Source organism: Furipterus horrens, unplaced genomic scaffold (genome assembly GCF_987537825.1).
Source record: "Furipterus horrens unplaced genomic scaffold, mFurHor1.1.pri manual_scaffold_1, whole genome shotgun sequence".
NCBI lineage: Eukaryota > Metazoa > Chordata > Mammalia > Chiroptera > Furipteridae > Furipterus > Furipterus horrens.
This window is the reverse complement of record NW_028327171.1, coordinates 157,357,159-157,384,997: the sequence shown is the minus strand read 5'-3', so window position 1 is coordinate 157,384,997 and position 27,839 is coordinate 157,357,159. Positions and strand designations below refer to the sequence as shown.

The window sequence follows — 27,839 nt, the reverse complement described above, 5'->3', positions numbered from 1 at the left end:
AAACCCATGAAAATTCCATTACATATCACAACAAAACGCCTATAGACTTTTTTTATACTAAACGTTTTCAAATTAAAACAGAAGACAGCTACTTTCGTGCACAAATTTCTGTAAATTTCTCTGGAATATTATAAGCAGGTGTGAAACTTCATGAAAAGGAAATAAAAATATCAGCTAAGTAGATATCATGATCAATTGAAAACAAATTTGAAAAAAATTTTAAAATTCTATTTAAAAATTAAGAGAAAAATTAAAGAATTTAATATACTGTCCAACTAATAAATGATGGCTTATGTGAACTGACATGTCTAGATGGGCAATTCCTGAATAGTAATATGACAGCCAACAGAAAATGAATACTTTACACTAGGATTAAAGGAATTTGCTGCCATCACTATAGCAACTGTCTTAAGGGAGCTAACATGTTCAACAACCTGCAGGCCAAAATTAGATTTAGTGTGCAACAAAAATATAAACGTGGCAATATAGTCTACATTTAATTTCTGTGCAATTTTATAATTGCTTTTTGCACTATGAGAATAAGTGGGTTTCTACTTTAGAGCAACCTATCAAAGTACTCATTAATGTCCAATGCACTAATGAGCAATGGGTAAAGAAGGTGTTAATTACGCCACAGTAAGAAAAAGCCCTAGTGAGCACTTGGAGGTGTGTACAACCTGAAGACATTTCTTCATGTTTATGTATTTACAACATGATGCAACAGAATGACAGCAAAGTGGTCACTCCATGGTTAAGAACGGAAATATTAGGTACAATAAACCGCTAAGGATTAAATAACGTATGAGGCGGGGAGAAGGGAAGTAAGCTGTTTTTGGAGCTATATAAATTTTATAAAGATCTTGTTTTAAAGTATATATATATTAAATCAGTTGTTTATGTCTTATAAATCCAAATAGTAACTTAGCCAAAAACTTACATAAAAACTACCTCCTTAATACGCAATAAAAACTTGCAAGCTAAAGTATGAATAATATTTTCAGGAATATGATACTTTTATAATCTCCTTCCATGATGAAGTCTTACACACTACATTGAATCTCTATTCACCACCCTGATCATTTAATTTTTTCTGGTACAAGTGCCTTGAGACTTTTCAGAGGTCACTGCAACAGTAGACAGCTTATAACACAACCATTAGCAGTTTGGCTAGCTTAGGGAAACCTCTTACTTTCCTTTTTTGTTTATTATCACTGCATGAATCTGCAGCATATGATAGTTTATAATTTCTCAGGCTTGTTAAATTCATGTTAAAGGTCTGTTTTCTTGTTGAATAAATTTTGTTCATATAATGCTGCCTATTTCATACACTCAGTCTTTAATAGCACCTTTGGTCTATGCGCAACTCACAGATCAAAACAGAGGACTAAAATAGGGGTTGATGATGCTATTTACATGTGTGATTCCTGCTGTCTTCTTGTTAGTAGCTTTAATATAATAGAAGACCTTGTCTGTTTTGTAATTAACACATCTTTACTGGAGAGATATTTGGAAGTGATTGCTGTGAATATACTGGTTAGTAAAATAAACACAATCACACACCACTTTCTGTTATCAGACAAATTTGTGAATTGTACACATTATATTCCAGATCAACAAACTGTGATATAACAGCCAAGAAGAAGACACATATTTATATAACCCTTTATTTTTCTGAAAATATGTATTCACTCTGACCTTGCAAATATAATTAGCTTGTGGGATGTGCAGATTTCAGTACCATGGTTGCTTTACTAATTGCAACTCTTGGAAATAGATACTAAATATTTGGAAGCTGCCAATACAAAATAAAAACTACATCTTTTTTGTACATCTGTCTTAGCTTATAAAAGCAAAATAATTTTAAAAACAATACTGTTCTCCATATTTATTCCAAGCGCACCCAAGGGTCAAGGACCTATCATTTCAATTTAATAATGGATATGGTTTAGGACTCAAAACTAATTATTATTGAATTCAGCTTAATCCATTTTTTTGGCTTCTTTCATGAATATAGTACAGTTTATCCAATATGCTATTTATTTTTAAATTCATGTTTTCATATCAACTGTTAGGTCACTGAAAGACTAAACTAAATTTCTAAAGCACCAATTTATAGTTCCCAATTTTTATATTCAAAGGAAGCAAAGCTCTTAAAATTAGTTTAATAGAAAGGTGTTTGAAAGAAAAATGAATAATAAGCACTTCTCGCAGTAGTTAATATAATTCACAATACCCCCTCTCTTTTTTAACAATAGCTGCTGCCTTTGAAATTTCCCATTGTACTTATATTGCAGTCAATGGCTATGGGAAGTGTTTATATGTAAAATGAACTATAATAATTTTTTTAAAAGCTTGAAAAAGAATTTTAAGATCTCAAAATCAATGTCAAACGTCAAAAAAAGGAAAAAGTTACAATTAAGTTACCAGTTAAGTTACATATTTAAAATCTTATAAACCCACCATCATATAAAATAATAAGTCTCTAAATGACTATAAAAATGACCTGTTATCAACTGCTTAGGCTGTTTCCAGATTCTTTAAAAATTAAGGGTGCATGTGACCTGGGAAGTACTGCTGAGGTTTGTGACCATTTCGTTACTTCTGCTGCCATGCACTGCCAGACAACTATAAGAGAAAAATATCTTATGTCTCTTGTAAGCCCACAGCATAAAAAATTCAAAGAAATCTTACTTTTTATGCCATTTCCAATGAAAAGCACTAAGAACTAAAACTGACTCATGCCAAAAGCATATCACTGAATCACTGTGATTTCCTAGTCTCAAGTTTGCAACACGGAAATTATTTATAAAATGTCAATTTTAGCTCTGGAAAAGAAATTCCTCTGTGTATGTACATTTTCTTTCTTCGTCCTTGGAGAATTGCTTACTGTAGCTAGAGATCTGTAATACAACTTCAATATATTGGGAAAAAGGGGGGATGAGATGTAATTGGCATAGTGTTTTTTTTTTTTGACAAGTGAAGACATGCATCAAAATTCAAACAGAAAGGCCACAAGTTTTGAACATATATACCTTAATCAAAATATATTGGTCTTTATAAACTAGTATGGCAAAAGGTAATTACATATATTGAGATTCATGAAACTTTGTTAAAAAACATATAGTTAAGTCTTAAAGGTTTGGCATGATTTTTTAGTGTATGCATGTAGTCACTACGGTATAGGTGTTTAAATGCTTGAGACACTCTGGTGTCGGAATCCTGCCTAAGTTAGAATTCTGGATCTATCACTTGCTAGTAACCTCTTAGCGTCTCCACTTGTGTATGAGTGACACCTCAGAGTTGGTGATATGATTAAATAAAACAATACATGTGTGCCTACTCCATAGTTACTAGTGTTAGTAATTGTGGCCGTCATGGAGTTGCCCACCTCAAGTTTCCTTTCAAAAGAACCTGCTGTAGAGAGCACAGCTGACTCACAACCTCTATATGCTACACCTCTGCGTCTTCTGAGAATTTACCCCAGGTCATACTTTCCTTGGGCTGCCCCCAGCCAATGACTGGGCATAACAGGGGTCCTAGAACCTAGTCATTCCTGCCAAATAAGGGACTCCTCTAAAGAGAAACTGCCTCAAGGACTTCCCATCAGCCTGGCTGAAACTTTCTTAGAAATATGCTGCAATCTGATGCTCTTCCTACCCAATCCTACTTTTCCTTTCTCTTCTTGTACTGTGGTCTGAAGAGTCTGCCCTTTACCCATCACAGGTGTTTCCCTAATAATTAATCTCTTGCATATTTAATCCTATTTCGGCTTCTGCTCCTTGGAGCACCCAAACTAACACGGTAAACAAAGCAGAGTACTGCTACTGTAATACACTGTTAAAGTTTTTAAAAAGTTACCCCAAGAATCAAATAAGAATTATAAATTCGGCATCCACAAATGGCATATGAAAACATCAAAAGGAAATTAAGGAGAGACATTTAAAAGCATATATTTTCTTAGGAAAATTCTAATTAAAATAAAAATAGTATATAGTTACACAGAATATTATTGCTCTTAAAAAATGACAATATGCCTAGGATCTTGATGCTCCTGCAAGATAGGTATTTTTAGATTTATATGTGACAAATAAACAGTGAATTTAAAAACTGAACTCCTCAGGAGACTATTAATGAGCCAGAAGAGACTGTCATCTCAGGGTCATTGGTCTGATATCAACACAGAGTACCAATTCTACCTGGTGGCTCCTCAGTCAGCCTGCGTTAAATGAACAGATTTCACATTCCTTTCTAGTAAGCAGAGTAAAGCAAGACAATTCCACATACAGTTAAGGACTAAAAGGCTGGGGGCCTTGACTATGTTAGCAAGGTGGTAGGGAGGAATAAAGGACTTACATACATTTGTTGTGCTTTAACATTACCTTTAAAGAAAAATGCAAATATACCCTTCATACTGCCACTTTGCAATAGGCAAGGTCATTTGCATAGGAAAAATATGCAAAGGTCAATTACTTTTCTATGTATCACTTTTATATATTTTTATTGGGCTTATTAATTAAATGGTTGTCTAGAAATTATCTTATCAAATCCTCTCAACAACTAAGAGGTAGGTATTAATATTTTCAATTTATGGATGAGGAAACCAAAAATCGGAGGATTTGAATTAATTAAATGACATGACACAACCAGCAAGTGATACCACTATGATTTGTTACATACACATCATGCCAAAGCCAGTACTCTTTATCATCAAGCTATGTGATGTAACAGTTATCCTAACACAAAAGCAAGAAAAAACTATTAGATTCAGTTTCTTGACAGAAAGGTTTGAGTCTAATTCACCATTTGAATATACATTTCCCAGCAGACTACTTGGTGCAAATAATATGAGGCAGGATAAATATCTACTGAAATGAAATGCTCCAAGAAAGTGGTTTCGGATATTATGTTATATGTAGTTTTACTATTCACGTTTATTTTCAGCTTCCAAAAACAGGGACATTCATTATCTATAAAAATTTAATCAGTGTGGCTTAACAAAATATACACTTCCCTTTTCCTCATTTTGAATTCATGAAAAACTCTTCCATGGCATGCTGAACTGAAAAACTCAAACATCACAAAGCACTGACTTGTGTTTAATTGGGAATAAAAACTGCATATATTAAAGGTATTTGAAATGTAAAAAGTAGCAGTAGGCATCTATTATTCAGGTTACTAGCAGTCTAAGAATAACCAGAGAGGAATCAACTATGACTTGAAAGAAAATTTACCACCATATCAATTCTACCCTCTTCAGGAAATTACAATGATAACAACATATTAAAACCACCAAAACTAAGTCCCAGGTCCAGAAACATCTTCACAATTAACAAGAGTTAATGTCAGATTATTGAAATATGGTCATAAACAAGTAATAAAGATGGGCTATGCAATGGCCTCTTGTACAAAGTCATGTTTCTATTTGTCGGTACAACATTGGCATCAAGGACAGGGAGTAAATGTTACCCTTCTCTCTGTCTCCAATGGATATGTGGCACACATAGTGGTCAATAAGTGCCTGTTGAATGAATGACCAGGGATTAGATTGGGAAAGAAAAGCATTAAAGAAGCAAAAGGAGTCAATAAATAATATTCTTATAGATAACGGGACATTGTTTTAAAGGTTTTCCTTTATCTTTATTGAAACAGCTGGTATCAAACTCATTTGAAGCACATTTGTATCACCCGAACTGTACAGCAAATACTAAACAATAGTAAATTAGCTCAGATATTGTATTATTAATATAGAAACTCTAAATTAAAAGAACACTAAAAACTGTTGCCTTTATATAAGATTTATCCTTCTTAGACTTGTAAACATAAAATTGCTTTAACATTCCCACCTGACAATTTCTGATTATATTAGCAAATGTTATAAACTATTCAATTTGTCAGGGATAGTATAGGTACATTAGCACCTATAATATTTTCTTAAGATATCCTCACAGATTAAATATAATAGTATTATAAAACTTCAAATTAATTAACAAAAGTGAAAAACAGAGAGCAAACAAAAGATAATACAGTAACTAAACTTGTTCCAAGAGTAGGGTGGATATGCTCATAAAGCTATATTAGAAGTGAAAATAGAATTTTTATGTGTTACGTTTTCTACTTTTCTCTTTCAATAAGGAAAACTAGATGAAAAAAAGGTGTGTTTGTATGTACAATTTGAGTTAGGACTATATAGTCCTAATTGTCCCTTCTGGGATAACAATCAAAAGAAAATCTTATGAATAACTATTCTAAATATCTTGCACTACCTTTAGGGGACAAATGACACATTAAACTTGAACTCTAGCTCTGATTGCACACAGTTCAAGTTCATTAATGCTAATGTCTACGAACAAACTAACTCTGACCCTGTCAACTTCATGCATTAAATAAATGACCCTAATATATAAAAATTCCTAAGCCTCATAAACTGTAGGTTTTTTTTATATGCTGAAAGCCAAACTGATAACAGCTGACCACTGACACATTCATTCCTTTATTTTATTTTATAAACATTATTGAGAAAACTACTTTTGCCAGACAATATATAAATTCCAAGATATGAAAACATTTCACCCCAAAAGAGGCCCAAATCTTGTGGGGGAGACAAGACAAGGACAGATGAATAAAACACAAAATGGTTTTAAGTGTAATACATTTAATAACTTCAGAGGTCAGAATTTTAATGTAACATTTATTTTCCTCTTCATCAGCATGCCCCAGAGAAATATGCTGAAAAATAGTAATTGCTCAATAAAAATTAGCTGAATCAGAAGAGCATTCCTAAACTCATCAGCATGTACAAAATACAAGCAGGGAATGTTTTCATTTCTTTTCCAGTCATTACCTTCATCCTCTGAAAGTGAGCAAGTCAGTAAATAATTTATAGACTTGTTTTTACAAAGTCTTCAGAGATACTCACATTTTAAAAATATGCTAGGTGTTAATTCTTTTAAGTATCAATTATTTTGATCTTCAGAGTAATAAAAGTGCCATTTATTGCACACGTCCTATTACGACATACACAAATCATTACATAAATCATTTCATAATATTCACAATATTATGATAGTCACTAAAAATCCCTGTTTTATAAATGACAAATCGGAAGCTCAAGATTAGGTAACTTGCTCAAGGTCACGCTGTAAAGAAGATACAAAACTGAGATTCTAATACAGGCCTGATCCCAGAGCCCATGCTCTTCATTAATCTATGTCCTCTTTGACTTTTATATATTTTTTAAATTTATTTTTTAAAAGATTTTATTAATCTATTTTTAGAGAGAGGGGATGGGAGGGAGAAAGAGAGGGAGAGAAACATCAATATGCAAGAGATACATTAATTGGTAGCCTCTTGCATTCCTCCAACTGGGGATCAGCCAGCAACCCAGGCATGTGCTCTGACAGGGAATCAAACCATCAACCTTTTGGTTTACAGTACAGTGCTCAATCCACTGAGCCACACCAGCGAGGGCTGATATATATATATATTTTTAATAATAAAAAGCTACAACAAAACTATTAGTTGAGTAGTTTAAAATCTCCACCATCTTAAAACTTTCTAATCCAAAATTCTTTGGTAAATACAATATTTTCCCACTTGCCTGAAAAACAGATAACTTTCAAGATATTTGAAAATTAAAAGATCTTGTAACATTCATCCCCTAATTCTTTTTTCTTTTATTTGTATTAACTCTTTAGAGCCCCATCTTTTTTTTGGTAAAATGTTGATTTAAAAAATAACAACAAAACCTACTTATTTTACATTCTAATATATCTATGAAAGAAGAATGAACAAAGAGGTAAGTACCACCTGGAATGGTACTGTTCCTACACTCTTCCCCACAGGTATGAGCTCTTTCCCTTGGAGTGATGCCCTGTCCATCCATTGAAGCCCAGTCCATGCTTCATCTACTTTGTCCCTTCGAATTTAATTAGCAATTACTATGTTTGCTATAAAAGCAATACTTTATTGCATATTGGTACCTACAAGGTTCCAAATAAGTATTTATTGAAATTATACCTGTCTCTAGCAACCAATTTAATACCGAGTTAACTGAAACAAAGCTATATCAGTATAATTTGTATTCTATCAGTATGCAATACAGGATTATCAACATATAATTGGCATAATGTTATCTGGCTCATGAATTAATACCAAAAGTATATGACTCACTTTCTCAAAGAGACAAAGACCATTTTTTCTTTATGTTGTACCCTAGAATCGTTAGCATAGAGGTACATCAGGTATACACACTTAAGAAGTATATACTGATGAGATGACATGCAGACAAACATCACATTTTTAAAAGTCCAATGAATTGAGTATTTCTGATTAAATAAAACATTTTCAAGAAAACCAAGATTTATTTGGACCAAAGGGTTATTAGTGTTTTGTTGTTGTTTTTAAATGCTTTTAGAATAGAGAACACAGAGCTTGTTAGGAGTTAAGGAATTAACAGGTAACAACTGAACACTTTACTGACAGGGATCTGATAAGAAAATGTGTTCTCAAAAGTAAGAATAGTTGTATGCTAGTTTTATGACTATGCACAAAGTGATTATTTCTTATGCCATAAGGAAGAAGTATAGTCATATTACAAGATGAATTAACTACAAAATTTGCTGCTGGATCAAGTCCAAGTTGTGGGTTGAATATACAAGATAACAAAACATTAAGCAAGATGATGCCACCGTGCCACTTGAGAACTGAAGTTTAAAATATTTGAATATGTATGTTTTACAAATAAACTAAAACAGAATCATAAAAATTATTTCACTGGTAAGTTTAGAGTAGAGCTCACTGGTAATTTCTATGTGCTAACTCTTCATTTAAATTATTAATGTTATTATCATTGATTTTCACTGATATCATTTTTAAACATTTACAGGATTATATAATATATGGAGTGATACAGAGTCTTTATCATATTGTATATTTTGTTATTTACTTTGGTCTCAATGTTTTTCCTCTGTATGTCACAAAAGCTGACAGGGATGCGTTTAAATTGCTTTCTAAAATTAATAGGACAAATACTACATGAGAAAAAATTAATATATAATACCCACTATAAGTAGTACTGAGAACTATTGAAAACATATGAGAAAATGTGGGGCTTCTTCCCCTGACATGCTGAAGGGAGTGATACTTATCCATGTAAGTTAAGAAAAGGCCCTGTGATGATCTCTGGTACACATTTTCTATTCCTGAGTTACTTCAATGACATCATTCATAATTGCCTAATTTTAAAGAGCCAGTAAAACAGCCTGAGCTCTGAAATTTTGTAAATTTGTATTTGCATCCTTTTTCTGCTGCTTAATAATGGTATGATTTGGGCAAAAGAATCTCTTTGACTCTAATTGTTTCACCCTTTCATTGATAAAACGGAAAAATAATAGTGCCTATCTGCAGAATTACTGAAAAGAATAAATGAAACAAGTTAAAATAACTATCACCACAATACCTGGCATAGAGCAACAATTCCATGAAGATAGTCAAGTCACATAAAAGGAAATAACAAAGTTATGAATTAATTGTGATTACAAAGAAATAATCCATGCTTGCCTTATCACCCAAAAGCAGAGAGATAATATTGGGATTTATAAAAATGGAAATATAAAAATATACAGGAAAGAGGTATGTAGTAAACAGAGACCCAATTTAAATAATTTACATATAGACTGCCATTTTTAATTCTTGATCTAGCCATTACCTAAATATTTTGACAGCTCTGAGAAAGCAAATGCAAGGAAGAGAAAGGCAGAGCCTTATGTTTTTCAATTTTTACAAGTTTATATTCTTTCGTTTAATGATTTAACTAGGAACATTGGCCCTGGATTTACTAGCATTTAATTTGGTTCAGAGTTTTGAGAAGTCTTGATACTGAAAATCTTAAATGATAACCATCCTCAGAAGCTTACAGATAAAGTTACACAATTAACAAAGAACAAAATCCTACTTCATGTAATATAATTATAAAAATCTCTGTTAGATACAATAACTGGTGTGAATCATCAGTGATACATATTTATAAATTTTTCAAAAATATTTTATGATAAAATTAGACAGTAATACTGTGATTTCATAATTTTAGATATACTTTTAAAAATATTACATTTTACCACATGACAGCAGTCATGTGATAGAAGTGTATTTTTAAATGCAACACATTATTTTAATATGAATTATGTTTGATTATAAACAAACAATGTAAATTCCAATGTTGTATAATACTTAAACTAGGATGGAAAACTAAAATTGCCTTTAAAAACACTATAAAGAAAACAACCAAAAATAAAATACATAATCATTTTATTTACATTCTATTTTGAGAATGCTTTACTGTATATAAGTTTATATTTTCTTTTTCAAAGTAGCCACCATCACATGAGCCAAGTATCACAAAAATCAGTCACACTAATACAAAATAAAACCCAATATTTAAAACTAAGCTTCAATTATTATTTGTAAATATTGTAGTAGGGAAATTTAATCAGATTATTTCCATTACATTTCTAAAATAAGAATCATTACTTAGATGAGTTACTAAAAAGGCACATTAATTATCAGAGAATTAAAACTTAAGAAGTATTACACTGTACTTTAATTCAGAAAACTAAAAACAAAAATCAAGGACTTTCAAATCTTTCTACTTATATCATTTAAGTAAAAATACAATTAGTTTAAAAGAAATAGTAAATAAATAGAAATACAGGTATATAGCAAGCATCAGAAGCTATCCATTCTGAATTGCCTAGTATATCAGCTATTATTGTTTTTGTGGTTATTTTCTGTCTCTGAAAAGCCAAATCACATCTAATAGGATCATGATTTAGAGAAGACCTCAATTTTTATTTCTCATAATAATGTGATGTCAGAAAATGTTTAACTTCAAATAAAAACTCCATGTTTTTAACAGCCAGATTTAGTTTGTTTGAGCTGGTGAGCAGATGTTAATGTAATCTCCAGTACTATCAAACTCCAGGTCTGATAGATAGCAAGCTAATATTTACTTTTAAGTGCTCTAAAAATAATTTGTAAAAGCTGCATAAAAAGGATTCCATAAATATATTGTGATTTTATTTTAACAATTATTCTACACTACAATGGAAATACATGTTCAAGCAAGACACCTCAGCAGTACTTTAAAGCAGTAACCACCTAGCCAATTTCTGTATGTTCTGTAGTTTTTCTAATCCACTCTCCCTGTGGTTGAGCAAAATCGAATTGCCTCTCACATTTGCAGACAGCTCTGTGAAGGTGATAATAGAGCTGCTCCCTGCTGTCATGAGGCAGGAAATAGGAAAATGGCATATGGGGCTAGAAAGAAAGAAATAAAAAAAAAAAAAAAAAGAAAGAAAGAACAAACAAAAAAGAAAAAAAAAAAAAAAGAACTAAACAAGAACAAAAGATTTCAACAAAGAACAACTATAACCCAATATGCTTTGCAAGTTAATCTCTTTTCAGAATCATTGAGCATATTTAATCATTTGTGTGTCCTCACTCCAAAATGTGAATGACTGATACCAAGTCTTTGGGGCAAGTTTTCATTGTCTAAAATATTTGGAATATACAACTTCAGAGCATGTCCTGCACAATGTCTGCAAAACAGAGTTCTGTAAGTAGATTTTTTAAATATGCCAATCCCAAATTCTCCATGTTATAATAAAGGTAATGTTTATTAAAATATTAATGAAATGTGTATAATAGGCTTTTATTATGGTTTAACATTCCTAAATCTATGCAATAAAAAATTTAAAGATAAACATTTATGATTAGACAATAGCTGACTAAAGTAGAAACAAATCTCTAAATAATACCAATAACACATTTATCGACATATTTTTTTTTAGAACAGGGTATTTTTTGTGTAATTAAGAGTTCTTTTTTAAAGGAAAGAGATTTTTATTTAATTTAGCTGCCAACAGAATGTGGCAGTAGAGGCTAATAAAGACAGAATCTACTCTACCTTTCCTTTGACACTCTGAATGGGATCCACAACCACTGCCACAGCTCTCTCCGACAAGGCTTCAAAGCTCTGCTGAGTGTTGATATCCACACCAGAAAGCCAACAGCCAAAACCAGGGTGACTGTGATACCAACCAACAACCATCTCAGGCCTGAAACAAAGAGGGCATTCAGCTATTCAGAACAGAACAAGTAAGACATTTATGATATGAAAAGAACCAACACACTAACAGGGTATAAATTAAGAAGGGATGATAAACACACAGGTGTGAAAAAGCACCATTAGAAACACTGAAATCATACACATTATCCTCTAAACATGGAAATGAATAAGTGTGACAAAGGAGTGCTATCATTAAGAGACGCACATTAGCAGTGGTAGATAAGGCTTTCAGTTTTTCACCTTGTTACCACACTTTCTCAGAGCCAGTTTTTACCCTTTCAGCATTCAAGTAAATATCTACTCTTTTTAACTCCTTAGCTCTGGGAGTTGGATTTTCCAGGCAGAGTATATTTTTAACAATGGACACCAGGATCCACTGTTGTGAAAGGATTAAATATCAATTAAACCAGCAGTAGAACTAGGAACTCAGTCAAAAACCAATTTGCACTGTTCTGCTCAGCTGCTGAGCCTTTTGCTAACATTAATTTTGAAGTTTTTTCCACAGTAGAAGAATTTGAGCAAGAGAATGACAACTATCGAGAGGTTTAGTCTGGGGAGAAAAACTTAAAGAATATGTGAATTCTATTTGCCCTGACTTTAAAACTGATAAGCCTACAAATGTAATTAAATAATCAGAATCTTATTCAGCTACAACTCTGAAAGACATAGAAAGTATTCTCTTTCAATTATAAGTGACTAGAGAGTAACTCCATATGTTAAACAGAGGAAAGCTACAACACAAGCTTACTATGTAATGGTTGAGAATTTTAACAAGAAGCAGTTTTCTGATTGGCACATTTCTTTGATTCTAGATGGAAGAGTGACTAGATAGCTGGTGTGTAGCACTGACAGTGATACTTTGAAATTAACTACATGGCTTTATTTTTTTCTAGGAATAATATTCAAAAACATCCAAAATTTTTGAGATACATTTCTGAAAATATTTCCCATTGTTCCTTTATATGATCATTTAAAATACTTACCTTCCTGTCTGCTTCAGCATATCCAACATTTTGGCTTGGAATACCGGATCAACTGCCTCCACACTGACACCCTTGTTTAAAAAGAAAGAGAAATAATTAGCCTTTATAACTATGAAAAAAACTTTGTATCACAATATAAATTAACAAAAAGCTATCTAACAAACCTAGGTATAGTATTTTGAGCTATAAAAATAATTTTATAGGTTTTGATACCCATATTTGATACCTACTCTTGTCATGCCACTAAAAACTGCACATCAATAAAGCTTCTAAAATTGCCAACTGCCAAATTGCTGTTAGCTAATGAGTTAAAACAATTTTCAGGATCCTTTAAGAGTTTATGGCCATGATAAAGGGAAAAAAAAAGAAATTTATGGCCATAACCATGGCCATGTATATATTTATATGTTATGTGTGTGTTTCAGAAATACCAAATAATTGAATTAACTGTTTTTGGGTTGGCCCTATCAAGGAAATGTACTTCCTAATGCCATCCTGATAGCTGATAAGCATCTCACCTAAAGCTTTACTATTCAGCTACTATAATAATCAATAGTTTCAACTTTTTTTTCCAGTAAACACTTTGAAGACAGAAATTTCTTAGTATCCCAGAGTTGTTTTGTGGGTGGGTGGGTTGGAAGAGGAGGAAGTTTAGTGCTTCAGAATAACTTGGTAGATTAGCTAGTTGGAGAGAAATACATATAGTGAATATTACCTGAAATATAAAAACATTCACAAAATAATTCTACACTAGAGATAATCTATAACCAATTCTTTTAAATGTTGCATTATTTTGCTAGTTCAACCAAAAGATTTTAGAACATGGAACTATCAAAGGCATTCTTATCACCTCTTCAGTGATAGATCACTGACATTCTTCTTACATCAGAAATTAAGTCTAATCTACTTAAACCAGCTAACATAAACACTTCCTTCCCACCAAAACAAACAGTATTTTGAATTCTAACCGAGAGTGCATATGCCAGAACAGGGGTATGCAATCTGCTGCCTACAGGCTAAGAAAGGTTTTTTTGTTTGTCTTTTTTCTTTTTTCTTTTTTTAATTTTTAAAGGTTTAAAAAAAAGAAAAAGAATATGAGACAGAAACATGTCTTTACAGAAAAGGTTTACTAAATTTTGACCCAGAAGAAAAACTTTAAATTCTACAGAGAGTAAACATGGGGATCAAATTCTATTTATATTGTCAAACAAGCATTCAGAGAGAAAAATATTAAAGTGCAATATCCCTTTATTATAATGAACAAGCATACAAGAATCATGTGTAACAGAAATAAGTTAATTTTATGTGTTTTATCTATTCTGACATGAAAAGATAGATACAAATAATAGTCTAATATTTCAATCTAAATCGTTAGTTAATATATAGTGCATTTCTCAGGACTTCTGGTCAAGATGGAGACATAGGTAGACACACTTCACCTCTTCCTACAACCACAAAAAGCAGTTAAAACTAAATCTCAAAACAAATAACACCCAGAACTGTCAGAAAATCAAACTGCATGGAAGTCCAACAACCAAGGATTTAAAGAAGCCACACTTATCCAGAAGGGTAGAAGGGATGGAGACAAGAGATGGGGTGGAGAGGCGAGGGGACAGTGTGGACAGAAAGGCAGTAGTGGAAAGGGCACAGGAGGTCCCACATTCAAGTGTGGTGAATGATAATAGGGAGGGACACTTTGGGAGCAAGTAATCCCAACCCCAACACAGACAACACAGCCTAGGGTTCCAACACCAGGAAGATAATCCCCATAACTTCTGGCTGTAAAAACCAGTGGGGGTTGGGGCAGCAGAAAAGACTGCTGGATTTATAGGGGACTCTGCTTAAAGGCCCCACACAATCTTAAAATGTACGCAAACCCACCCTCTCAGATCCAACACCAGGACAACAACCAAAAGTGCACAAGTCCCATTTGGAGAGTGGGTGAAGTGACTGCAAACCCCCAGAAACTGGACAGTGGCACAGTCCCCTCTCCGATCCCTCCCCCACACAGAGCCACAAAGCAGCAAAGCAGTTTGGCCCAAACCTAAGGCTCCTCCCCACACAACTTACAGGTGCCTTTTATACACAGTCAAAGCAGCTCTACCCAACACACAGAAACAAACACAAGGAGGCTGCCAAATTGAGGAGAGAAAGAAATATGGCCCAAATGAAAGAACAGAACAAAACCCCAGAAAAAGAACTAAATGAAATGGAGAAAGCTGACCTATCAGATACAGAGTTCAAAACACTGGTGATCACAATGCTCAAAGAACTCATTGAGTATGGCAACAACATAAAGGAAGAAATGAAGGTTACACTAAGTGAAATAAAGAAACAACAGAGAAGAGAAGGAAGCCAGGATTCAAATCAACTAAGTGGAAGGTAAGAAAGAAATGGGGGTTGGGTGGAGGGGAGCAAAGGGGAAAAAATTGGAACTATTGTAACAATATAATCAATAAAATATACTTAAGGAAAAAAAAAAGAAAGAAACATTCAACCTGAACAGAAAGAAAAAACAAGAACAGAAAAGAAAAAAAGGATAGTGTAAAACTGTGGGACATCTCCAAACATGCCAACATCCAAATCATAGGGATGCCAGAAGAAGAGGAAGAGCAAGAAACTGAAAGCTTACTTGAAAAAATAATGAAAGAAAACTTCCCTAATATGGTGAAGGAAATAAGACATACAGTCCAGGGAGCACAGAAAGTCCCAAACAAGTTGGACCCAAAGAGGACCACACCAAGACACACCATAATTAAAATGCCAAAGGTTAAAGATAAAGAGAGAATCTTAAAAGCAGCAGCAAGAGAAAAGCAAAGCAGTGAGTTACCTACAAAGGAGTACTCATAAGACTACCAGCTGACTTCTTGAAAGAAACTTTGAAGGCAAGAACAGATTGGCAAGAAGTATTCAAAGTAATGAAAAAGCAAGGACCTACAACCTAGATTACTCTATCCAGCAAAGCGATCATTTAGAATGGAAAGGCAGATAAAAGTACTTCCCAGACAAGGTAAAGCTAAAAGAGCTCATCTTCACCAAGCCATTATTACATGAAATGTTAGAGGGACTTATGTAAGAAAAAAGATCAAAACTATAAACACTAAAAAGGCAATAAATTCAAAATTATAAACAAATTCACTATCTAAAAACAAAACAAAAAAAGAAACATACAAAGAAACGAAAGAAAAAAAAAAAAAAACCACCACTAAGCAAATAACCAGAACAGGAATAGAATCATAGACATGGAGATCATTTTGAGGGTTATCAGTTGGGAGGGGCTGGGAAGAACAGGAAGAATGAAAGGAAAGGTGCAGGGTTTGAAAAGCATAATTAGTAAGTACAAAACAGACAGGGCTATTAAGAACAGTACAGGAAATGTAGAAGTCAAAAACCTTATATGCATGACTCATGGATGTAAACCTAAGGGGGAGGGATTGCTCGAGGAAGGGGTGTAATGAGCAGAAGGGGACAAAGGGAGAAAAACTGGGACAACTGCAATAACATAATCAATAAGATATACTTAAAAAATATATGTAGTGCATTTCTCTCTGTCCAGTGTACATAATTAATATAATGGATATTCAGGACAAAATCAGCAGATCCAAATTAGTTTACCTCGACAAACTAGATTATTTAGAGTAAAAATTGCATAGTTTTCTGTATTTGTATTATTTACAAATAAACCACATTCTATAGCAACTACTCCATTTAAAATGCTTATTATACATATACACACATATATTGCATCACCTAAAATCAAAATTTGTTTTTTGTTAGCATATGCTTATCAAAGCATACTTACGGCCTCAAAGAGAACAGTTTTACAAAACCAATTTTTTAGCCCAGATATTTTATAAGGTCCAATAAGAGACACTGCATATTAGAAGAAAAAATCCATCATAAAGATATACATACTATATTTTTCTAGGCAAACAGATGAGAAATATATGTGTGCTGTTTTTTTGGAAGGTAAGATAGAATGGTTACTGTGTTTTGGCCATTTTCTTCAAATTGAAATACACACCTATCTACACAAGCCTAATGCATTAAACAAAATAAAAAACAAACAAAATCATTGTTCCAGAAAGAACAATAATTCTACACAAATGGAGTAGATGACTTTCAAAATATGTATGTTTCTTCTATAAACAAATCACCATATCTGAGTAAAAGCATTAGTTTGCCATAGTGTTGTTTTTAACTTAACATTTTGAATAGAAGCGTAATTGAGTCATTTATCACCATATATGGGACATTTAAAAAGGGGCCATATTTCAAACCAATGGAAACAAAACATGAGGACTAGCTAATGTATGTAAATTAAAATCTAATTAAGAATCTAAAATTTTTTGAACCTGAAGTGTTCAAACTAATCAAACTAACATCCAACTATTCTAGAGTAACTAACTTTGTAAACCCAGTATGCTGTGCTACCTTAAGCTGAACGTATGGGTAAGGGATTTAATGTTAGCATCATTTAGTCTGTGGATCTATAGGGAATGACACACTTAAAGCATAAATGATATAATTCAATACAATCTAGAAATTTCTGTCATTAATCTTATGATGAATTTTTCTTGTCAGAAATAAAAAATATAATGATGAAAGTTATTTTGCATAGAAAAAGAAAAGAAACACATTTACTTGCAGCAGGCAACCATAAAAGTACTCACTGTTCCTGACTGTGGCATAGCAAACACATCAATCACTCTGACGGTGTAATCGTCAACAAATTCTCCAAGCATCAGACCCATAACTTCCATTGGAACTCCAGCACGACCATGTTTTAACATCTGCAAGAGGAAGACATATAGACACAAAGTTTTGAGATCTTTCTCTCTCTCTCTTTTTAAAAATTAAGAACCTAATTTTGCCTCAGTGGAAATAAAACACTGTTTTATTGATGTAGCTAAAACAGTAGCTTATGTCTGAGAGGGTTAAGACTAATGCTCCAAAGTAAAAGAGTAAAAGCAATAAAGCTCTCTTAAAGTAAAGTACTCCATTCAATACTTACTTTTAACAGTGCCAGCGAAGAAATATAGACTTGTTCTGCTGTGTCCACTGCAGGAGCATCTGTAGGTGGCCCCTATAAACAAGGATACCAATTATTATAAACACACAGAGTTTATGAGTTTAAAATTAAAGTTACATATTATATAAACTTCATTGCTTCACACGTTTTGAAAAAATATGTCAAGTATCCCTTTATTCAGGTACAACACAAATAATCAAAACAAATTTGGAATATCAAACCTGTAGAAAACAGATCAAACATAGTATTGAGGCAAGTCTCCAATGGACATAAGCTTAAATCTCTCAGCAATGCTAATTTACAATATCTCCATTCCAAAATGACTATAATGCACCAATTAGCCATGTTTCTTACTGCAATGTAAATGTAAAATGCTGCCAGATTAGCATGATTAACTGAAGGATCAATACGAACAGCAAATTCTCTAAGCTTGATTTTGCGCTAAAGACAGCATGTAGATAAGGGCTACAGGATCTCTTTGTAGATAGTAAGTATAGTGGAGAGAGGGGACAGAAGACTTTTAATTCCTATGTGAAAGAGCTGTAAACAACATACTCTACATGTCACCTGAAGAAGTTGTTCTCCTCCCACATACAACAAGTTTAACACAATAAATCTCAGGTATGAACAAACTGGTTGAAACTGGTGTAGCAAAGATGAAAATATTTCCAAATCCTGACCACTACCTTCAAAACTCTTAATCTTATTACAGGCTAAGGAAGATACTATATTCCTCCTTAAGGATTCTATTTTCATCAAAAGCAACAAGCCTCCTTTACGATAACATTCTGTGGCACAAAGTAATTTACATATACAGTATTCCCTCACTTATCGCAGGTACTATGTTCTAGACCACCCCCCAACCCCCGTGGTAGGTGAAAATCCACGAAGTAGGAACCTTTATTTTAGTATTTATATATATTTTAAGGCTTTATAAACCCTTCCCACACACTTATAAACCGTTCCCAGTCCCTTATTAACCTTTTCCACACTTTTATAAGCACCACTTATGTTCTTAAACATATTCTACACTCTTAAACCTACATAACTTTAACAACATATGTATACGGTACCACAAAATCCCGCGATATAGTGAAAAATCTGCAATAGATAATTAAATATAATATTTTTTAAAATCCCGCGATACAGTGAGGCCGCTATAAGTGAACCGTGATATACAGAGGGACTATTGTATCCTTAGCCTCAAGATGACTAGAATCCTATAAATGTAGTTCTATCCCAACAATAGAAAACTTTTTTCCTCTCGTAATACTGCGCAATCTAGGGAATTAAAATGAGATGTGACTTATAATTGCTAGGTCCAGTTACAGATTATATAACAAACATGTTAGTCAAATTATGTCAATATTCTATCTTGCTGTTACAGGTTTACACACAAAAATCAAACAATTGCTTTACTAATTACATTCACACTTACAGGTCTATGTGTACTTTGTGCTTCTTCTTATCTATTTATATGCTAAATCTTTGATTTTTTTGTTTTGTTTAAAAACTCATTAATATTTACTGGAAGCATTAATAAGCACAAAAGGTTCTATAACAAGTTTTCTCTAAAAACAAGAACCATACAAAAATTACCTGGATAGTGAATACTGTAGTCACAGAAATTATTTTCTCAGTTCAGAGCAATTTAAAAAAATGCATATGGAGAAAGAATTTTAACTGTTGTCTATACTACTACAGTTATTAATACAGGCTGTATTAACTTGACAGAAAATATTTTTTAAGAAAAAAGAAAAAGGAACAGGGAAATAAAACATCATACCATCACCAAACTGTATTATTAACAAAGTCCAAAACTATTTCTGCCATCAATGAAAGAATAAACCTGTTTTGTTCAACATTTTATGTAAACAGTACTAGCAAAGTGCCTGGCACATAATAAGAGAGCTCAGTAAGTATTAGTTGAAAAAAACAAATAAATTGAAGTACTGCAAGCCAATGGGACAGAAATAAATAATACCCACTACTTATCCTGTGAGAAAGAAAAAGCCTTATGCAAGTAGATATGAAGATCCTTAGCTGTTCTCTCATTATTTTCTTGATCAGAAACGAACTACCAGAAAACCATGCACCTGTTTCTTTACTGTATGAGTGCTGTTTTTAGAGACAGCAGATAGAGATATTTTCTGTTGCTCCTTTCATCCCATCACTACTCTGTTTCTTTATCTAACTAAATTTTCCAGAAAAGAACTGGGCAAGAAGTAGCAGTGAACTATATCAAGAAAGGGAGGGTAGGGGGAGGGAAGGAGGGGAAAGAGAAGGACAGAAAAGTGAAGGAAGGAAGGAAGGAAAGAAGGAAGGAAGGAAGGAAGGAAGGAAGAGGGGGAGGGGAGAAGAGGGTAACCCCATGTAAAACAATTTCTATAGGATAGATAGTAAGGACCTCTGTTAGAAGTATCTAAATCTGAGGCTATCATTTTTCTCCATGTTCACCAAACAATGAAGGAGAAGAAAATCCCATTAAAGACCCTGCAAATTAAGCTAAGAAAGCTATCTAAGAACCTGTACAGCTATCTAAGAACCTGACTCAAGTTGAGAAAAATGTGGGGCCATTGACAATTTACATTCATTGTCTTTTGGCCAACACTCTTGGGGAATAGCATGCTGATAGTTCAGAGAGGGAAGTCATTTAAAAATAGAAATGATAAAACAAAATTTAAAAATACTATTTGACATCAGTAGAATATATGAAGGTTTCTTATTGTTGAAATAAAGTCAGAGGACAGACCAAGATGAAAAGATAAAAAATAATTAAAAATTAAAAACACACTGGAGGAAACAAGGGTAAAAATAACAGTGATATAGAATACAAATTTTAATTTTTTTAATCTTCACCTAAGCACATTTTTTTCATTGCTTTAAGGGGAGGGGAGAGGGAGGGAAAGGGAGAGAGAGGGAGAGGCAAAGAGAGAAACACCGATATGAGAAACATCGACTGGTTGCCTTCTCATACATGTCCCCACAGAGGATCACACAAACCAGTGACCTTTAGTTCTACAGGACAAAACGCCAAGGAACTGAGCCACACTGGCCAGGGCTAGAATACAAACTTTAGAAGATATTCAGAATGTAGAGTAAAAGTTAGAAATGAAAACTATTAGAAATATAATAATACTATAGAATAGTAAAAGATAGTCGTTCCTAAGGATAAAACAAAAAATGGAAAGAATAAGTAAAGACAAAGCTGAAGAAAACTTCCTTGAATGAAAAGTCAACTTTTGGATCATTAGATGTCAGGCAATAATCAATGATGAAAGTATTATAGCTGGAAAAATCTTAAGTAAATCTTAATTACATGGACAGAGCACATTTTCTAAATCCATACAAGGAAGAAAACTAAATAGCCTAAAGACAAAAATGCAATTTTCGATTTCTTTGCAACATTAAATGTTCAGTTTTAAGAGTGAACTCCTTAATAAAAAACCTTACACTCAATTTTTAAAAATTGTCTGAGGGCCCACAGATATATTATTACAATATATAAGGGCTCAAATATATAATTCTATGATCCTCCCTCACCGAACTTCTTGAATGATCCAGCTGAACCCCACATATCAAAATCAGAACCTTAAAAATGGAAAAGTCATCATGTAAAAAAATCTGTTAAAACCACTAAAAAGTTAAAATTAGATAGATCTGCATATTATAAATAACCAGGGTCCAAAACCACAGATATTATCCAAGTAACTATACACAAAGCAATGAAGAGAAATGAAGTATAAAAAAATTCTTCATTTTACATATAGGAGGGGGGACATGAGATCTGTTTAAGTGATGATTTTACTATAGAAATATGGATTAAAAACTTTTTTGAACAACTTAAAAATAACCACAATAGCCCTGGCTAGTGTGGCTCAGTGGATTGAGTGCCAGCCTGCGAACCAAAGGGTCGCGGGTTCGATTCCCAGTTTGGGCATATGCCTGAATGCGGGCCAGGTTCCCAGTTGGGGGAGAGCGAGAGGCAACCACAGATTGATGTTTCTCTTCCTCTCTTTCTCTCTCTAAAAATAAATAAATGAAATCTTAAAAAAAACCCACAAAAACCACAATAAACATTAAAAATGAATATACACCTTAGCAACCTTAGTGTATCCCTGGAGAAGAAAAAGCAAACACAATAGGGAAACAAAAAGGAGCAAAGAAAAATAGCAAATGTAAGGTAAGATCAATTATACAGTAATGAAGAAACATAAATAAATTGAAGTCTCTTGTTAAGTCTCTCACAATCAGTTTAAGATAGCTATTCATGCACATACTGCTTACAAATAACAAAACAAAAAGATCAGTGAGATCTGTCAATGACACACCTATATTTCTTTTTGTAAAGAAGCCACAATAATCACTATTTTTTTACTCACCCTGCTTTTCTTTGATGATGAATTACATTAACAGATTTCCCAGTATTAAATGACCTTTGTATTTCTGGGGTAAGTCTTCCAAGTGTTTCCCCCCCTCCCCCTTTTTTTACTTAGGATTTTTGTTTCCCTATTCATAAGTGAGATTGGTCTGGCATTTTCTTTTTTCTGTTAAATTTCTGGGATTTTGATATCATTATGCTATTGTAGATTTATAAAGTGAAAAGCTTTATCATTCCCCATTTCTATGTTCTAATGATATTTATATATACTAAATCACCTGTTTTTAAAAAATTTGGAAGACTTATTGAGTAAAACATCTGTCTCTGCTGACTTTGGAGCTAACTGTAATAACTTTTTCAGTGATATTAATAAATTCAGGTTACCTAAGTCTTGAAACTATATGATCTATAATATTGTTTCGGAGGGTTCATTTCATTTAGACTTCCAAGTTATCACCATAGAATTGAACATACTGTATTTTAACTTTTGTTTAATATCAAAAATACATAAAATTAGTTTCCCCACTTCACATTATAATACCTCCCAAAAGATTAATGATTTACATTTTTTAAATATCAAGTCATAACCAAAACTATGCTAAAAATATAGAAGGGAACACTTCACAATTCATTTTATTAACCAACATTATCCTAATGCCAAAGTCAGACAAAGACAGAACAAAAAACTATACAGTATTCCTTCACTTATCACGGGTATTACGTTCTAGACACCACCGCAAAGTAGGAACCTTCCATTTATTTTAGTATTTATATATATTTTAAGGCTTTATAAACCCTCTCCACACACTTATAAACTGTTCCCAGTCCCTTATTAACCTTTTTCCACACGTTTAAAACACTACTTATGTTCTTAAACATATTCTACACTCTTAAACCTACGTAACTTTAACAACATACGTATACGTATCGCAAAATCCCGCGATATAGCGAAAAATCTGCAATCAGTAATTAAATATATTTTTAAAAATCCTGCGATACAGTGAGGCCGCAATAAGTGAACTGTGATATAGAGAGACTATTGTAGACCAGTATCTCCTATGAACAATGGTGCAAAAATCCTCAACAAAATTCCAGCAAACAGAACTCACCAGCATATTAAAAGGATTAAATACATGACAAAGTGGGCTTTATGCCTGCAATGCAAGGATGGTTCAACATACAAAAACTGACCAATGTAATATACCATATCAACAGAAGGAAGGAAAAACACACATATGATCATCTCAATTGATGCAGAAAAAGTATCTGACAGAATTAAATACCCTTTCATGATAAAAACGTTTAACAAACAGAAGGAAACTACTTTAACAGAACAAAAGCCAAAATGAAAAACACAGGACTCCATAGTGGAAGACTGAAAGAGTTTCCTCTACGATCAGAAACAAAAAAAGAATCCCTTCTTTAACCACTTCTATTAAACACAGTACTGAAAGTTCTATCCAGAGCAATTAAGCAAGAAAAAGAAATAAAAGGCACCCAAACTGGAAACAAGTATAATTGTTTGCAGATGATCTTTGAAAACTCTAAAGATTCTATAAGAACAACAACATAAAACCCTGTTAGGATAAATGATCTCAACAAAATAGAGACTACAAAATCAACACACAAAAATCAATGGCCTGTCTATACCACAAACAACTTGAAAAGAAGTTACAAAAACAATTCCATTTACAACAATGTCAAAAAGAATATGATACTTAGAAATTAACTTAACCAAGGAGGTAAATGACTTGTATAACGAAGACTACAAAACATTTCTGCTAGATAAATAAATAAGTAAAAATACAACTCGTGTTCATGGATTCAAATGTCAATATTATCCAAAGTGATCTCTAGTTTCAATGCAATCCCTACCAAAATCTCAATAATATTTTTTGCAGAAATAGGAAAATAGAAAAATTCATCTTAATATTCATATGGACTCTCAAGTGACCCTCAATAGCCAAAATAATTCTGAAAAAGAACAACAAAACGAGAGAACTCAAATTCCCTGATTCCAAAACTTACTACAAAACTACAATAATCAAAACAGTTTGATACTGGCATGAAGACAGGCATACATACAATGGAATAAATACAGAATACAGAGATAAATCTTTACATATACAATCAAATGATTTTTAAAAAGAGTGCCATTTCCATTCAATGGAGAAAGTATGGTCTTTTCAAAAAATGGTGCTGGGAAAACTTGATATCCACATACAAAAGAATGAAGCTAGAACCTTATCTAACACCATACAAAAATTAATTCAAAATGGTTCAAGAACATAAATATAAGACCCAAAACAATAATAGGAGAAAACACAGGACAAAAGCTTCATAATGTTGATTTGGCAATGATTTCTTAGATATGACATCAAAGGCTTAGGTAACAAAAGAAATAACACACATTGGACTTCATGAAAATTATAAAATTTTATGCCTCAAAAGACATTGTTGTCTTGGCCGGTGGTTCAGTTGGTTGGAGCATCATCCCATGCACCAAAAAGGTTGCAGATCCAATCCCTCGTGGGGGCACATATCTAGGATGTGGGTTTGATCCCCAGTCAGGGCACACATAAGAGCCAACCATTCAATGTTTCTCACATAAATTTTTTTCTTTCTCTCTTTCTTCCCCTCCCTCCCTCCCTCCCTCCCTCCCTCCCTTCCTCTCTCTAAAATCAAACATATCCTCAGGTGAGGATTTAAAAAACTAATAAATAAAATCCTTCTCGTTAAAAAACAAAAAAGAAAGACTATCAAGAGAGTAAAAAGGCAACCCACCAAATGGGAGAAAATATCTCCAAGTTATATATCTGACAAGGTATTAATATCCAGAATATACTGCAAAAAACTTAAAACTCAAAAAAACAAAAAAGAACAAAAAACAAAAGAACCCCACAAACAAAATAACTTGATTCAAAAGTGATCAAGGAATGTGAATAGACATTTCTCCAAAGAAGATACACAACTGGCCAACAAGGACTCGAAAAGATGCTAAACATCGCTAATCATTAGAGAAATACCAATCAAAACTACAATAAGATTACACTCATTAGGATGGCTACTATCAGAAAAACAGAAAACAAGGATGTGAAAAAACTGGAACCCCTGTGAACCATCGGTGGGAATATGAAATAGGATCGCTACTATAGAATACAGTATAGCAGCTCCTCAAAGAATTAAAAGTAGAATACCGTTAAGATCCAGTAATTCCACTTCTGGATATATAACCAAATGAATTGAAAGCAGGGTCTTAAAGAAATAGTTGTACACTGATGTTTATGGCAACATTATTCACAATAGTTAAAACATGGAAGCAATCCAAGCATCCACTGATGGATGAATGGATAAGCAAAATGTGGTATAAACATATAAGGGAATATTACTCAAGACTTTAAACAGAGAGTAAATTCTGCCCTGGCTGGTGTGGCTCAGGGGACTGAGTGCAGGCCTGTGAACTGAGGGGTCGCCAGTTTGGTTCCCGGTTGGGGCACATGCCTGGGTGGCAGCCTAGGTACCCAGATGGGGGTGTGCAGGAGGCGACTGATGGCTGTTTCTCTCTCACACATCGATGTTTCTCTCCCTTTCTTCCTCACTCCTTTCTCTTTCTAAAAATAAATTAATGAAATCTAAAAAAATTTAAAAAACAAAAAGTAAATTCTGCTATATGCTGACAACATAATCTAAAATTTCAGAATATTAAAAAGCTAAAAAGAAAAGAAAAACCTAAAAAACCGTTGCCATGTTCATGACAAAATGTCAATACACAAGATAACAAAATACTAAAACCTTAATGAAAACATGGGCAAAGATTATAAAGCAATTCATTACATAACAACCACACGATGAAATAAATATTAAAAATGTCCAACTTCACTAGCTGACCTTCTTTAATTAAGAAATGCCAATTAACACATTAAGACATCGTTGTTGTTTTGTTTTTCTATCAAACAAGCTTTAAAATGTCCGATTTTGGAGACGGTATTATAAGAGACACTCTCAGCGCTGTTAGTGGGAATGTGAAGTGGTATAATCTAATCAGAAAAGCAACTAAGCAATGTATATCAAGAGTCTTACAACAGCACAAACTTTTTGACTTATTTTTGCACTCCTAGAAATTATTTAGGTAAATAAGCAGAAATACTTGCATGATAATTCTTTTTAAACAATTCAAATAAAACTAGGAACAAAATAACAACTAATAAAGAATATTGTTGAAAGCTCCTTTCTCTGAGATCTCTGCTGTCTGTAGCCATCTTAATCATCAATATTACCTTAAGTTAAAAGTATACCAGCTTGCTGCTATACTGAATATATTAAACTTGCAAAATCTTGAAGGAATCCTCTCCTAATTTATAAAGAAAACTAAGACAAATGGAGCATGGCTGCTAAGTATATTCATGTGGAGGCAGATTTCTCTCCCTTCTTGGGGGAAATGATAGCAAGAGAAGTAAACTGGGAATTACAGTAACCCATAAGACAACCACATAGACTTCCATGCTTGCTGAAGCACAGTATTTGAAAACAATTAAGGATGCAGGCTTTTCTGTCCAGTTCTGACTGTATGTAAGAAATTCCATTTCAGAAATTTCTTCATCCTCAAAATCTGAACTCTCCGTGAGGGAAAGTGACCTAAAATCATAATCTATAGTAAAGGTTCAAAAGAACTTGATGTAGCTTGAAAAAGACTCAAGATATGAAACAGCAATCTTGAAATATATAAAAAGTTGTCAGTAAAGTCCAGACTAACAGTTCTCAAAGTGCAGTCCCTGAACCAGACACAGTATCAGCATAATCTGGGAATTTGTTAGAAATGCACTTTGGTTGGCAGGTTAGGTTAGGGTGGGGGGGGGGGGCGGGGGGGTGGAAGAGCATAAAGGGTGTAAGTGGTGATGGAAACAAAATAAATTCAATTAAAAAAAGAAAGGAGGACTCCCGGTCAAGGTGGTAGCAGAGGTAAACACAGCTGAACCCCCCCCACAGGACCACATCAAAATTACAACTCAACTATATAACAACTATCACTCAGAACTGTCGGAAGTTGAGGTGAATGGAAGTCCAATAACTACAAAAGAAGAAAACACATCTACAGTGGTAGGATGAGGGGAAATGCAGAACATGCTCGTCCCACACCCACGTGTGGCAGATGAAAATTTGGAGGGATATCTCAGGAGCAAGTGGTCCCCGCCCCACACAAGGCCCTCTAGCCCAGTGTTCCAGTGCCAGAAAGGTAAGTCTCCATAACTTTTGGCTGTAAAAACCAGCAGGGATTGAAGCTGTGGAAGACAGAAACTGGAGGAATGCCAGGCTTCCTTT

General features: G+C 33.4%; 1 protein-coding gene across 1 annotated transcript in view; it reads right to left on the bottom strand.

Moving 5' to 3' along the window:
* The window catches only part of PSMD14 (proteasome 26S subunit, non-ATPase 14), a 102,451-nt gene that overhangs the window by 27,992 nt on the left and 46,620 nt on the right, over positions 1 to 27,839 (bottom strand). Inside the window, exons 4-7 of the mRNA XM_090280317.1 lie at positions 18,122 to 18,193; positions 17,781 to 17,900; positions 13,108 to 13,178; positions 11,963 to 12,113 (exon numbers count right to left, since the gene is read on the bottom strand). Of these exons, the coding sequence (XP_090136443.1) occupies positions 11,963 to 12,113; positions 13,108 to 13,178; positions 17,781 to 17,900; positions 18,122 to 18,193 (414 nt within the window). The remainder of the gene's footprint in view (positions 1 to 11,962; positions 12,114 to 13,107; positions 13,179 to 17,780; positions 17,901 to 18,121; positions 18,194 to 27,839) is intronic.